We start from the raw sequence: 12,279 nt of genomic DNA, 5'->3' as shown, positions 1-12,279 counted from the left end.
GCAGCCCGGGACCGCCGCGCAGGACCGGGGGCTCGGCGGCAGCGGCGGCGGGGCCGGCGCGGCTGAAGGGACCGGAGGAGCTACCGGGGCCGGGGCTGCTCCGTACTTTCGTCTGGCTGTTCCTGCGGGGCTACCTGCTGCACACGCACCGGCTGCAGGTGCGCCGGGGCAGCCCGACCCGGGGCTGCGGGCGTGCGGGGGTCGGGCTGCGTGGGGGCCTGGCGACCCTGCACGGGGGCGTAGGGGAGGAGGAGGAGGATTAGGAGGGGTGCGTGGCATGGAGGGGCTTCCGGGGGGCTGCAGGGAGGGTGCTGTACCCGGAGGGGCTTTGCAAGGGAGGGAGTGGGTGCCGGCTGGGGACAAGGGGAGATGGGCTCCAGGGAGGGGGTTAGCTGCCGACAGGTGACGGCAGGGAATGAGCGGGAGCGGCAGTGCAGGGGAGCAGAGGGGCTGGGCGGTGGGGGACACCCGGCGCCGTAGGGCGATGCTGGGGCCAGCAAGCAGAGAGGGGCCAGCAGAACCGAGTGACCTCGGGAGTGTCCAGCCTGCCCAGGGCTGCTCCAGCATCTCCGAGCCGGTCAGGCAGCTGAGGGCAAAGGTTCGGGGGCATCTCACAGGGTCCTGGCATCCCTGGGCTCCCGGCTGTGACAGCTGGAAGGAGCAGCGGTTTTGGGTGCAGGTGACTGGGCAGGTTTTTGGGCAGATGATACCAAGACAGGGGAGGGGTAGGCAGAGGTATTTGTTTTCTTCTGTCAACACTTCCTCATACGTCGGATGAAGCAAGCAATGGGCTTGGCTGGCTGCAAGCCAGGCGGCATCTTCCAGTGCCCTGGAGCTCTGGCCAGCCCAAGAACCGTGCGGGATCAGGCCTCCCTGGCATCTCAGAGCACCAGGCACTGCTGGTTGGAGAAGGGGTTGTCACAGGACAGTGGGATTTCAGGGTGTAGGCACTGGAGCTCCCTCCTGCTCCCTCCTGCCCTTGGGACACAGCCTGGCTTTGCAGAAAGATTGCCCTCATGCTCTGGAGCTGCCTTTCCCCAGGTCCAGGCAGCTCTAGCTCCTCACAGCCCAGCTCTGCAAGGCCTGCACTGTGCCAGGTCCTGGCTGCCAGCAGATGCTGGTGGGCAGGCTTCAAGCCGGGGCACAGCTGCCCCATGCCCACGAGCTGCCTGCAGTACCGGGGCGGCCGTCCCTCCCCCTCCTCCTGCCACCATGCACGAGGAACGTCTCCCCGTGGTGACGAATCCAGCTGAATCCAGGCGCAGGCTGCGATGCAGACAGTCACCAAGGGAGATTGTACCACGTGCATCCCCGCAGCCACGGGGAATGGGGACCAGGGCTTGCCTGCTAAGTCCCCTGCATCCCCCCGTGCTTGGCCATGCTCTGCAGGGGCTCTGGCAGTGCCTGGGTGGGATGGAAAGTGGCCTTTGGACATGGCCCTGTGCAGATCCACTTGCAAAGGGCTGCCCAGCTGCCCCCAAAGGGTGCACTTGGAGGTCACGGTGCCCCCGGCCAGGGAAGCAGGCATGGCACCTGTGGCTGCAGACAAGGAGAGGAGACCTGCAGCCAACAGTGCCCAGAGCAGGGCTGATGTTGGTAAACATCCCCTAGCTGGGTTGTGATCCTGTGGCCCTGGGGCCATGCCCTGGAGGTGACAGCCTGTTCTGGGAGCAGCCCAGTCATGCCCTAGCCTGGTGCTGCCTTCCCACTGCTGATCATTAACCACCCTTACTGGGTGGTGAGTTCAAGGACCCACTCAATGACTGTTGTCCCCAGGTTAAGCAGAGCTGGGGCCATGCTGGAAGCAGCAGGACTTAGTCCTGCTGGTGGTTGCTGCATTGGTCCTGCATCTCAGCACACTCCTGTGCTTGGCACTTGTCTCTGTCCCTGCTGTCCATTCTTGGTCTTCTTTCCCCAAAAGATCCACCAGGCTGTCTCTGCATCTCTGGGGTGGGTGAAGGATGTGCCAGTCTGTGCTGAGGGGTCAGCGCCTGGGGTACTTGGTGCTGGGAGAGGAAATGAGCCCAGAGACACCAGCCCAGGCCATCTGCAGAGCACTTCAAGGATGCTGCCAGCTTGGGGATGCTAGGGGCAGGTGCTTGAGCTGAGGTGATGCTGAGGGGTCCACGGGATGGGTGCAGATAGGCACATTCAGGGCAGCGTTGGGGCAGGGAGGATCTGACCCAGCTCGTCCCATTGACCTTGCTATGCTTTGTGCATCACAGGTGATATCCCGGCGCCTTTATGGACCTATCTGGAAGTCAACCTTCGGACATTATAGGAACATCAACATCGGGAGCCCGGTGGTGCTGGAGCAGCTGCTACGGCAGGAGGGCAAGTACCCGATGCGGAGCGACATGGCCCTGTGGAAGGAGCACCGGGACACCCGGCGCCTGCCCTACGGACCCTTCACCGAGTGAGTCCTGCCCTGGCTGTGCTCTCTGGGCCAGCATGCATCTCCTGCCCCTTCCTTACGTGTAGGGCCCAGGTGGCAGTTTGCATTACTCCCACTCCTGCGAGCTGCCTGTCCCCACCAAGTAGAAGGGCATGGCCACAGTGGGTGGAATGACCCCTGGGATGGTTCCAGCCCGGGGTGGGGAGTGCATGCACAGGGATTGGGGAACTGCTGCCAGCCACTGCCCCCTGCCCGTCCATGCCCCCAGCGCTGAGCCTCCTCCCCATCCAGGGAAGGGGAGCGCTGGTACCGCCTGCGCCAGGTCCTCAACAAGCGGCTGCTGAAGCCCTCGGAGGCGCTGCTGTACGCGGATGCCATCGGGGAGGTGGTGTCAGACCTGATGGTGCGCCTGCGGGAGGAGCGGAGCCGCAGCCCCTCGGGGGTGCTGGTGGGGGACGTGGCCAACCTGCTCTACCGCTTTGCCCTGGAAGGTAGGGGTGTCCTCTCCCTCACCCCTGCCCTGTCCCACCATTCCCATTCCTCCAGAGGTCTGGATGCTGTTTGTCCTCCACAGGCATCTCTTATATCCTCTTCGAGACCCGCATCGGGTGCCTCAAGCAGCAGGTCCCTGCTGAGACCCAGCGCTTCATTGACTCCATCAACCTCATGTTCAAGAACTCCATTTTTGCCACCGTCCTGCCCCGATGGAGCCGCAAGGTGCTGCCCTTCTGGGACCGTTACCTGGACAGCTGGGACACCATCTTCGCCTTTGGTGAGCGGTGACGATGGGGGTCCAGTGTGGTGGCACTGGACTCCCTAAGGACCCTCAAAAGTGGGGCAGTCCCTGGCCAAATGTCTTTTTGGCAGCCCTCGCTCTGTCAGCTTTGGTTCCTACTCTCTGTCCCTGCAGGCAAGACACTGATTGACCGAAAGATGGAGGAGCTGGAGGGGCAGGTGGAGCGTGGCAAGGAGGTGTCCGGCTACCTGAGCTACCTGCTGGCCAGTGGCAGACTCAGCCTGGATGAGGTCTATGGCAGCGTGGCCGAGTTGCTGCTGGCCGGTGTGGACACGGTGAGAGCCAGGCAGCTGCTGTCAGGGGATCCCTGCTGTGCTCCATGCCCAGGGGAACCCATGGGGCCATGCTCCACCCAGCCCTTGCGAGCTCTAGCCCAGTTGGAGCTGATGCCCCAGAGAGGCAAACCCTCAGGGATTGGTCAGTATAGACCCTGGTCCTTTGCTCTGCTTTGTATCCTGCTCCCTGCCTCCCTCTCCCCTGTGCTTGCTGCCCCTCACCCCTGACTTTCCTGCATACCAGAGCAGGGGCTCTCTAGTGCCGTACTGATGCTGTGCGTGGCACAAGGCTGCTCAGGTACTGGCCCCAGTTCCTTCACTCTCCCTGGTCCTCCACTCCCCAGACCTCCAACACGCTGTCCTGGGCTTTGTACCACCTCTCCCGGGACCCAGACATCCAGGAGACCCTGTACCAGGAGCTGAAAGCTGTTGTGCCTGCTGACCGGTTTCCTGCTGCTGAGGATATCCCCAAGTTGCCGATGCTTCGGGCCATTATCAAGGAGACTCTAAGGTACATCCCAGCCATGTCCCCTCCCCTGAGGTGCTGGTCACCAGCCCCTTCTCCAGGGGGGATGCACCAACCAGGCAGGATGCAAGGCTGAATTTCAGTCCCTCTGGACTGCAAATATCCACCTGCCCCCCTGGGGAGCTGCTGAGCCTTGTCCTGCCTGCTCTCGCTCTCTCCTGGCTCTCCAGATGAGTCCTGTTCCCCCACTAACTCTCCCCATATCCCAGAGTCTACCCTGTGGTGCCCACCAACGCCAGGGTCTTCTACGAGAAGGACATTGTCATCGGAGACTACCTCTTCCCCAAGAACGTGAGTGGGGGCCGTGCTGTGGGGACCCCCAGTGCACTCCGTGGGGCCAGGCGGGGTCATTAAACCCCAATTCCCGCCCTGCAGACCCTCTTTGTCCTGGCGCACTACGCGATGTCCCATGATGAGACCTACTTCCCCGAGCCTGAGCGGTTCCTGCCCCAGCGCTGGCTCCGGGGACACGGCTCCCCTCACCACCCCTTCAGCTCCATCCCCTTCGGCTACGGGGTTCGCGCGTGTGTCGGGCGCCGCATCGCTGAGCTGGAGATGCACCTGGCCCTTGCCAGGGTAAGTAGGGATCCCTCCACTTTGGGTATCTTGCCATGAGCTGGGATGGGTGTCCCAGGGAATCCCCAAGGCACTGCCAACCCCCCTTCTCCCCACAGATGATCCAGGCATTTGAGGTGCGGCCGGACCCCCGTGGCGTAGAAGTGACATCTGTGTCCCGCATTGTCCTGGTGGCTGACAAGCCCATCAACCTGGAATTCATCGCTCGCCCAGGAGCCCCCTGACTGCACGTCCATCCCCCACCCCGGGTGCCAAATGGAGATCCCCCTTACTGCCCCACAAGGAGGACAGGAAGGCAAACCCCTTCCCTGGCCAGCTTGGGCCTGGGGGCTCACAGCCCCACAGTGAGAAAGGTGGGGGGGATGAGAGATTGCCCCCAAATCACCCTTGGACCACTAGTAGCCCCCTGCCCAAAATCAGCAGGAGGTTTGGGGAACTGCTGTGCCTTTGACACACTGCAGGGGGGTTGTGTCCCCCCCATCCTGTGTCCAGCTGGGCTGCATCAGGAGCCTGGGAGCTCTTTTGGGACTGGGGGAAAGCAGGGAGGGGGCTTGCAGCCATTCGGTGTCTCCTTCGTCCTGTCCTTGTGTAGCTGCGCGTGGATCTGTGCCTGGAGCCAGGACATCTGGGTCCTCTCTGAACAGCTGACCTTGGCCTCAGAAACTTCTCTGTGCCTCACTTTCCCCTTGTTCCCAGGGGAGGGTTGAGTGCTGGTGGTGTTTGGGGTTTGCGCCTTTCCCAAGGGACAGAGTCAGCCCTGGTCCTGAGAAAGCACAACAATAACACATTCCTCATGATGGGAGGAGGTCTGTCACCACCCAGCACTGGTATTGCATCCCCTGGCAGAGCCAGCCAGCTCAGGAGGGATGTTTAGATCCTGGGACTTTCCACTGTCAGCCTTATTGCACTGAGATGCTGATAAGGGGTCACTGATAAGGGGAATGGCAGGGCTCACTGCAGGCAAAGCAGGAAGAGAAAGATCAGCTCAGCATCCCCTACCCCCAAACCAGGACCATTGCAAGGCTCACAGCTAGTAGCAGCCACAGGCAGGGGATGCATTGCCATTTGCCCAGAGTCCTTGAGGGATGGGGCATGGGACATTTTTAACAGTGAACCCCTCATACTTTTCTTCTTCTTGGACTGAGGGAAGCAGCAAGCAGAAACCTTTCTGGTACCAAAGCTTCTGTCCCTCAGTGTGTCCCCAAAGGGACCTGCACATCACCAAGATGATTAAGACTGCATGTCTTGTGTCCCCATCCCCTCAGTTCTACCCACATGTGCCGATGTACTACTCTGCCAGTGCCAAACTCGCTGGCAAACAGCCAGCACCCCTTCCCCGGCCTGATTCTCTCCAGAGGAGTCATGCCCAGCTTTACCCCAGAAAGGCAAGAGGCAGTTCTTGGATCAGGCTGTTTTGTTACAGCAAGGCTGAACAGACTAACAAATAAATAAATATCCCCTGCCCGCCCCAAAACGTGCACAGGGTCTCCATGCAAGTGCCCATCCTGCTGCCAGCTCTGGCACAGACTGTGCCTCTGCCAGAGAGCTCCAGCCCCGTGTGACCCTAAAATAAAAAAGCCTGTGTGTGCAGCTGAGCCTACGCTACCAGGCACCGAGCACAGACAGCGGGACTGTGTTCACTAGGAGGGAGCCACAATAGAAACGCTCAGATCCATCAGCAGGATGGCAGAGGGGTGGCCAGGTCCTCTGGGGCTATATGGGTCTCTGCCCAGCTGCAGGCATGTTGCAGCCCCTCCAGCATCGTGCCCACTGAGCATCACCGTGTGCTCAGTGGCAAGAGGCACCCCTGGGTCCCATTTTCAGTGTTTCTGCCTCTCCGAGACCGGCAGAATCTAGCCCTGGACTCAAGACGAGCCCGAGGACTGGGGTGAACAGGCATGTCCTCCCCACAGAGAGCCTTCGGGCCCAAGCCTCCTTCTCACAGGTCGCGCAAGAGATCCCCGAGTCAGACGAGACAGTGGCATTTCCCTGGTGTCTTCAGAGTGAGGATCGGTCGATGCCTGTGGGGCAAGACAGCATGTGAGACCATAACCCAAATCAGTGCTGGACTGAGCACCCTGTGACATGGCCCCTCCAACCATCCCAGTGGACACTGGGGTCTTTCCTCCAGTCCTTGCTTGTATGCAAGCCCTGGGGTAGGAGGGAGAGAAGCTTGGCTGGCATCGCACATCTCAGTGGCCCCCTGCAGCTCCCGATACAGCCACCCCTGTGGGCATCAGGGATAGCGTGAGCAAAGGCACTGTGGTGGGGGGAATGGGGGAGGGGGGCAAGGGGGATATCCCATTTGTGACTAACACACACCATTCCCAGTCCCCTTCTGTGCAGAGCAGCTGGGCACTGCTGGGGGAACTGGTAGGCACAGGCCTGTCTCAACCCCTTGCCCACCACCACCCCAAAAAGCATAATTACCTTTGGGAAGCAGTTGGGAACTGGAGCCAGCTCCCCCCTCCTCATTTCACCCCTAAAGAGATGCCACAGTGGGTGCCAGGACCATGCCCATCCCTAGCCAGTGAGGATTCACCAGGCAGTGGGTGAGCAGAGCCAGCTGCAGGTGGCCAGGCAGCGTGGTCCCAATGCCACCTGGGAGTGAGCCCTGTCTCTGGAACAGACAGTTTTGGGGCTGCTGCAAGTGGAGGGGGTGGGGGACTCTGCCAGCTGGGGCCCATGGGCTGGCCATGTTTCGCTTATGGCTAGTGGTGGGCACCAGGTCTGGGGTGTGCGAGCGGGGATCTGTCTACTCTGTGTCCCTTGGGAATTCCACTGGAGGTGCTCAGGTCTCGGAGGGGAATGAAGCAAGATCAAAAGTAGGCTTTTGTCTTGGGGTGCATCACACCCAAGACAACCCAAAGCCCAGGGACCTGCAAAACCTGCATTCCACACACTGCCTGAATGGGGTTCTGGCAGAGTGTCTCCATGGAAGGTGCCCCCATCCCTCCTCACTGTCACCAGGGATCCCCTGTGATCCTTGTGTATCCCCGGGACAAGCAGCATCTGGGTCCTGCTGTCCCCACCTGGGCACCCGCGCTGCCACACCCCAGCCCCAACCTCCTCCATGCCCCTGGACCACTTTGGATGGGGCAGAGGCAGGTGACGCAGCAGCAGGGAGGGGACAGGCACACAGCAACGGGGGGGTGGCACCTACCTGAAGTGGAGAGAAATTGAGGGTGCAAGTGGAGAAAGATGGAGCACCGTGGGCTAAGAGTTAAGAGCATCAATACCTGCAGGAGTGAGCACAAGGGCCTGCAGGATGTCAGAGAGGGAGACGATGCCCCGCGGGTACCGGTTCTCATCCACCAGAACCAGGCGATGGACCTGTGGGTGCAGGCAGAGCATCACGGCAGGCTGGGCAGCTGGCAGCCAGGCTGGCACAAGGCACCCCAGCCACTCACCTGCTCCTTGGCAATACGGTCAATGATGTCCTCCATAGGTTCATGGGGGTAGCAGGTGAGGACCCCCTCCAGGCAGACACTGCGTTGCTGCAGTGCCTCCCTCACACTGATGTCCAGGTTGTTGTAGGTCTTCTGGGCTGCCAGATGCTGTGATAGATGTGTCCCCATTCAGCGCCCCACAGTGTCCTTGCACCCCCTTGTGCCACCACAGAAAGGACACTGAGCCCAGGATGTGCACAGAGCAATGTGCACTGGCACGTGCATGACAATGCATGTGGCGTGGGTTTGCACAGGCACAGACAGGTATAAGCACCCTACCAGTGCATGCAAGGGGCCAGACTTGAGCCTGGGCATGCACACACGCAGGGTACTCACAATGACATCAAACCGCGAGTACAGGCCAACCACTTGCCCTGCAAAGAGAAACAATGCAGGGGCTGCAGAAGGAACCCTAGGGACCAGCTGCCATGCTCCTCCCACACCCCAAGGGCCAGAAGAGGGGTTTTGGGTAGGGATGGTGCTGGAGCTGTTAGCAGAGGGAGATGAGGACGTCACTTTTTCCCTCCCCAGGTACCAGCATCATTGATGACAGGCAAGGCGGAGACGCGGCGATCCACAAAAATCTCCAAGGCAGTGTGGATTGGGGCAGTCTCAGCCACCACGGCCAGATCACGGAAGGTGCCAACGCACAGTTCCTGCACTGTTTTCTTCAGGAAGCGTGGCTTGGGGATGGTAGAAGCCTTCAATGGGACAGGGCAGGGCTGGGCTGGCACCTGCATGTACCTTGACACCCTTGCCTGTGACACCAGCCATGAGTGTGCACAAACAGCCCCAGCACTCACAAAGATGTGGAGAAACTTGAGGATGCGCTTGTGCGTCAGGATGTGCAGGACATTGCCCGAGACAGGCTCAATGACAGGCAGGCGGTGGATTTTGTGCTTGATCAGGGAGTAGACAGCATCAAAGAGGCTGTGGGTGATGAGGACATCGTGGTGGGATAGGGCTGCGTTCAGGTGCACACACACCCCCACTCCAAGGGGTGTGCTCTCCCCCAGTGGACAGGCTCTCACCTATTGCTTGGAGAGATGTAGACCAGTGGCTTGAGGGAGCCCTGCAGGTACACCTCTGCCAAGGGAGAGAGCTATGAGAGGAGGTCCTCCAGCCCTCTCCTGCAGCCCCACAACCCCAGAGCCCACCTCCATGCCCTGCGTCACAACATCAGCCCAGCCACCCACATGATTTTTACCTCTCCAGGTCTCAATCTTGTGCTCCTCCACCTCGTAGATCTGAACCTGGAGGCAGGGAAATGCCCTGGTCATGGAGGCTCCAAGGGGGACTGAGGGCACTCTGAGACACTGCCCCTTTCCATGGGCATTGCACCCAGTGACCCAAACACAGGGATTACATTTTGGGAGCCAAGCAGGGGAGGAACAAGTGGATGCTGGTCTGGCCCGGAATCATCCCCTGGTCATTGTCTAGCGATTAAGAAGGGACGAGGAGTGGTGGGGACGGCCGCTCCCGGTGCCATGCATGCCCTGATCCCCCAAGCCCTCCTCACGGCACTCACCAAAGGTGAGCGGTAGTAGCGGTGGAGGATGTTGATGAAGTCGGTGATGGTGAGCATCCCTGTGGAGATAGGTGGGGCTGGCAGCGCTGCCTGTACCCTCTCTGCCAGGCAGGGGATGGGGCCAGGCATTGCTTCTGGCACTCACCCACAAAGCTCTGCGTCTTGCTGTCCCAGAGAGGGGCAGCACGAACCCCGTTGGCCACCAGTGCCAAAAAGGCTTTCTTGATCTGCTGGCAGAGTGCAGAGGGGTTCAGAGGATCCCCAAGTCTACTTCTTCACTGCCCATCCCCACTCATCCCCCAGGTTATCACCTCCAGGGAGACGTCAAAAACAACGAGCTTGCAGCTGGTGGGGATGGCATCATAGCAGCAGTGGCTCCTCAAGAAGTGCATATAAACCTCGGCGTCAGGAGTCTGAAACTCGGCCTCTGGGCCCAGCCCCAGTATCTCATTTCCCAGTGTGAAGGTGACAGGTCTCCTGTATTCTTCCTCCTCCTCCTCCTCCTCTTCCTCCTCCCTGGGGCATACAGCCTTCGGAAACCCTGCAGGCAAAGTCATCCCAGCCCTAGCCAGTAAGCTGAGCTGCTGGGTCTCAGCACCCTCCTGCCTGGGGGGAGCAGGGGATGCTCCCAACAGAGCTCCTGTGTTTCCTATTCCACAGGGGCAGCATATAGCAGTTCTCCAGCCTGGGGCAGACTCCAGCTGAGGAGAGGGGTATGGGCAGGGTGGGCAGAGGACCAATGCACTTGTCACATGGTAAGGCAGCCCCCCCTCCTACACACCTAGACTCTTCCTGCTACCCACCTTCCTCCTCAGGGCACACAACAGCATCCCGCAGCGCCACCTGAGAGGGCACACAGTGAGGAGGGATCAGCAGGAGTCAACCCAGTCTTTTCCCCACCCATGGATTCTGCCTGTACCCACCCAGTTGCTTTGACCCACCCAAGCCAGGCAGAGAGAACTGTCTTTTCAGGGTGGGGACGTGGGCACCCCCCACCAGCCCAGGACCCCCAGAGCCTGCAGTCTCCATGGTGGCTCCAGTCCAGGACACCCAGCTTGTCCTCCTGCTCTGGGGAGACAGCAGGGGTCTCCAGAGCAGGACAAGGCATGGATGGCAGGACCTCCTGCCTTCTCTCTCTGCTGCTGGAGCCAAGCATGTCCCACAGCAGCTCTGCACCCATCCTCTCCCAGTCCCAAGGTGTAAATTCTGTTCTTGCTTCTTCCAGTGCAGAGAGCCTTGCCAACCCCATTGGCCCCTCCCGGGGACTATGTCCATCCCAGGAACCCTACATTAACAAAGCAGCAGCCCGAGGAAGAAGAGAGTGCACAGGGCCAGACGGCTGCCCCCGTTCCCCCAGTCCCCAGGAGACCCTACATACAGCAGCACGTGCAGAGGGAAGAGCTGAAGAGCTACCCCAGCCACAAACCTTCCTGACAGAGCCAAAGTTTACAGGCCACCCTATAATAATGAAGGCATAAAGACAGGGACCACTCCCTGAGGAACCTAGAGCCAACACGGAGAAGGAAGAGACCCTGCACAACCTGCCCCAACTGCTCCCAAGGGGCTTGGCACAGCTGGGACAAGGACGTCCTTGTCCCCAGGGCTGCACGTCCGTGGGAAGGGGCCCGTCAGCCGCCCACATTCTCCCACACCCGGGGTGGCCTGTCCCCACGCGGGGGTCTGTAGGACCGCGCCCCCCACCCAGCCTTACGGTACCTGGGACGCGGCGGGGCCACGGAGCTGCTCCATGCTATCTGCGGGGCAGCGCTGCTATTCTGGGCCCGCGGCTGGCGTGGCCCTGGCAGATAGAGTGTCAGCGAGCAATGCCAGCCATGCCCCCACCGCCACCGCCGCGGGGGGGGACACGGCCGACACCACCGAGCAGCGCCCGCAGCCACCGAGCAGCCTCGGGCTGAGCTAGGTGGTCGCGGCCCCGGGGGCAGCGCTGGTCCTGGGGACCCGAGGGAGGGGGCGATGGAGGGATGGCTGGGGGCAGAGAGCAGAGGGACACCCCTCTCCGCGGACCCCCGTCCCCCAGGAGCCAGGGACGCGGTGCTGCCCCGCCCCGTCCGCGGTGGGGGGCACAGCGTTCCCCTCTCCAGGGGATGCTGGAGAAGGACTGGGTCCTGCCATGGGCCGGGTGAGTGCGGACCCTTTTTCCTCGACGCTGCCCAGCCCTGCCTGTCCCTGCCCGGGATCCTGCTGCAGCTCACTGTCCGCGGCGACCCTGGTCCCACGGCGAGGGCAGCCCTACCGTGGGGTAACTCCTTCCTTGCCGCGGGGCCACCCCTTCCTGCTCGCCCTCTGCCCGCTCCCCGCTCCGTTTTCTATTTCTGGGAGGCTGTCGGGCTGGCTGCAGGGTTGGTGGCTACAGGGCCAAAGGGACAGGCCTCTGGCTGCAGGGGACAGCTGGATACTGGCCCATGGCGGGGTACAGGGAGTTCTCTGGTGCAGCCTGACAGCAGGCAGCAAGAGGAGGGACGAGGCCGGGGCCTCGGTGCTGGCTCACAGGGTGGCCCAAATCCCGCAGTGGTGCGGGGGCCCTTGGGGCCAGACCCTTACAGCTGTGCTGTGCAGAGCAGCCTGGCTCCAGCCTGGCCATCGCGGGTGCTGGCAGCAGGGAAGGGAGCAGGCATCTCCACTTTCGGAGGCTATTTTCAGGTGCTGGAGAGAAGCCGAGGAGAGATGAGATTGTCACCAAGGAGACCAGAGAAACAGGGCCCAGCACTGGGAA

General features: G+C 61.3%; 2 protein-coding genes across 5 annotated transcripts in view; one reads left to right on the top strand and one right to left on the bottom strand.

The window, feature by feature from the left end:
• The window catches only part of LOC121356764 (sterol 26-hydroxylase, mitochondrial), a 5,270-nt gene extending 39 nt beyond the window's left edge, over positions 1-5,231 (top strand). Inside the window, exons 1-9 of the mRNA XM_041473513.1 lie at positions 1-158; positions 2,226-2,416; positions 2,687-2,886; positions 2,970-3,167; positions 3,306-3,466; positions 3,811-3,977; positions 4,202-4,283; positions 4,368-4,568; positions 4,667-5,231. The exon at positions 1-158 is cut by the window's left edge and continues 39 nt beyond it. Of these exons, the coding sequence (XP_041329447.1) occupies positions 2,346-2,416; positions 2,687-2,886; positions 2,970-3,167; positions 3,306-3,466; positions 3,811-3,977; positions 4,202-4,283; positions 4,368-4,568; positions 4,667-4,792 (1,206 nt within the window). The 5' untranslated portion in view covers positions 1-158; positions 2,226-2,345 and the 3' untranslated portion in view covers positions 4,793-5,231. The remainder of the gene's footprint in view (positions 159-2,225; positions 2,417-2,686; positions 2,887-2,969; positions 3,168-3,305; positions 3,467-3,810; positions 3,978-4,201; positions 4,284-4,367; positions 4,569-4,666) is intronic.
• A 335-nt stretch (positions 5,232-5,566) lies between these two features.
• PRKAG3 (protein kinase AMP-activated non-catalytic subunit gamma 3) lies at positions 5,567-11,523 on the bottom strand. 4 transcript variants are annotated; one of them, XR_005955623.1, is made up of 13 exons: positions 11,262-11,523; positions 10,349-10,388; positions 9,857-10,086; positions 9,691-9,775; positions 9,546-9,604; positions 9,225-9,270; positions 9,049-9,103; positions 8,821-8,947; positions 8,553-8,700; positions 8,354-8,391; positions 7,979-8,125; positions 7,732-7,901; positions 5,567-6,589 (listed from the first exon to the last, which is right to left on the bottom strand). XR_005955623.1 is itself a non-coding variant. In XM_041473514.1 (13 exons), exons 1-13 carry the CDS (start codon positions 11,292-11,294, stop codon positions 6,567-6,569), a joined length of 1,140 nt encoding a protein of 379 aa, XP_041329448.1. In that variant the 5' UTR covers positions 11,295-11,521; the 3' UTR covers positions 5,567-6,566. The 4 variants fall into 4 exon arrangements, 1 of the variants encoding a protein (XP_041329448.1); XR_005955621.1 differs by having other exon boundaries at positions 8,553-8,718; positions 11,262-11,519; XR_005955622.1 differs by having other exon boundaries at positions 8,553-8,718; positions 9,691-9,772; positions 11,262-11,516.
• Positions 11,524-12,279: the final 756 nt, after the last annotated feature.

The sequence above is a fragment of the Pyrgilauda ruficollis genome, unplaced genomic scaffold, assembly GCF_017590135.1.
Source record: "Pyrgilauda ruficollis isolate IOZ18807 unplaced genomic scaffold, ASM1759013v1 scaffold3, whole genome shotgun sequence".
NCBI classification, from domain to species: Eukaryota; Metazoa; Chordata; class Aves; order Passeriformes; family Passeridae; genus Pyrgilauda; species Pyrgilauda ruficollis.
This window is presented reverse-complemented; position numbering and strand designations above follow the sequence as displayed.

Bases quoted from the DNA above. Each gene is read 5' to 3' on its own strand.
- PRKAG3 (XM_041473514.1), bottom strand. From the start codon at position 11,294: ATGGAGCAGCTCCGTGGCCCCGCCGCGTCCCAG. The intron at 10,389-11,261 runs GTACCGTAAGGC...GTGCCCTCTCAG, and splicing joins GTGGCCCCGCCGCGTCCCAG to GTGGCGCTGCGGGATGCTGT. The intron at 9,773-9,856 runs GTGATAACCTGG...CTCTGCCAGCAG, and splicing joins TTTTTGACGTCTCCCTGGAG to ATCAAGAAAGCCTTTTTGGC.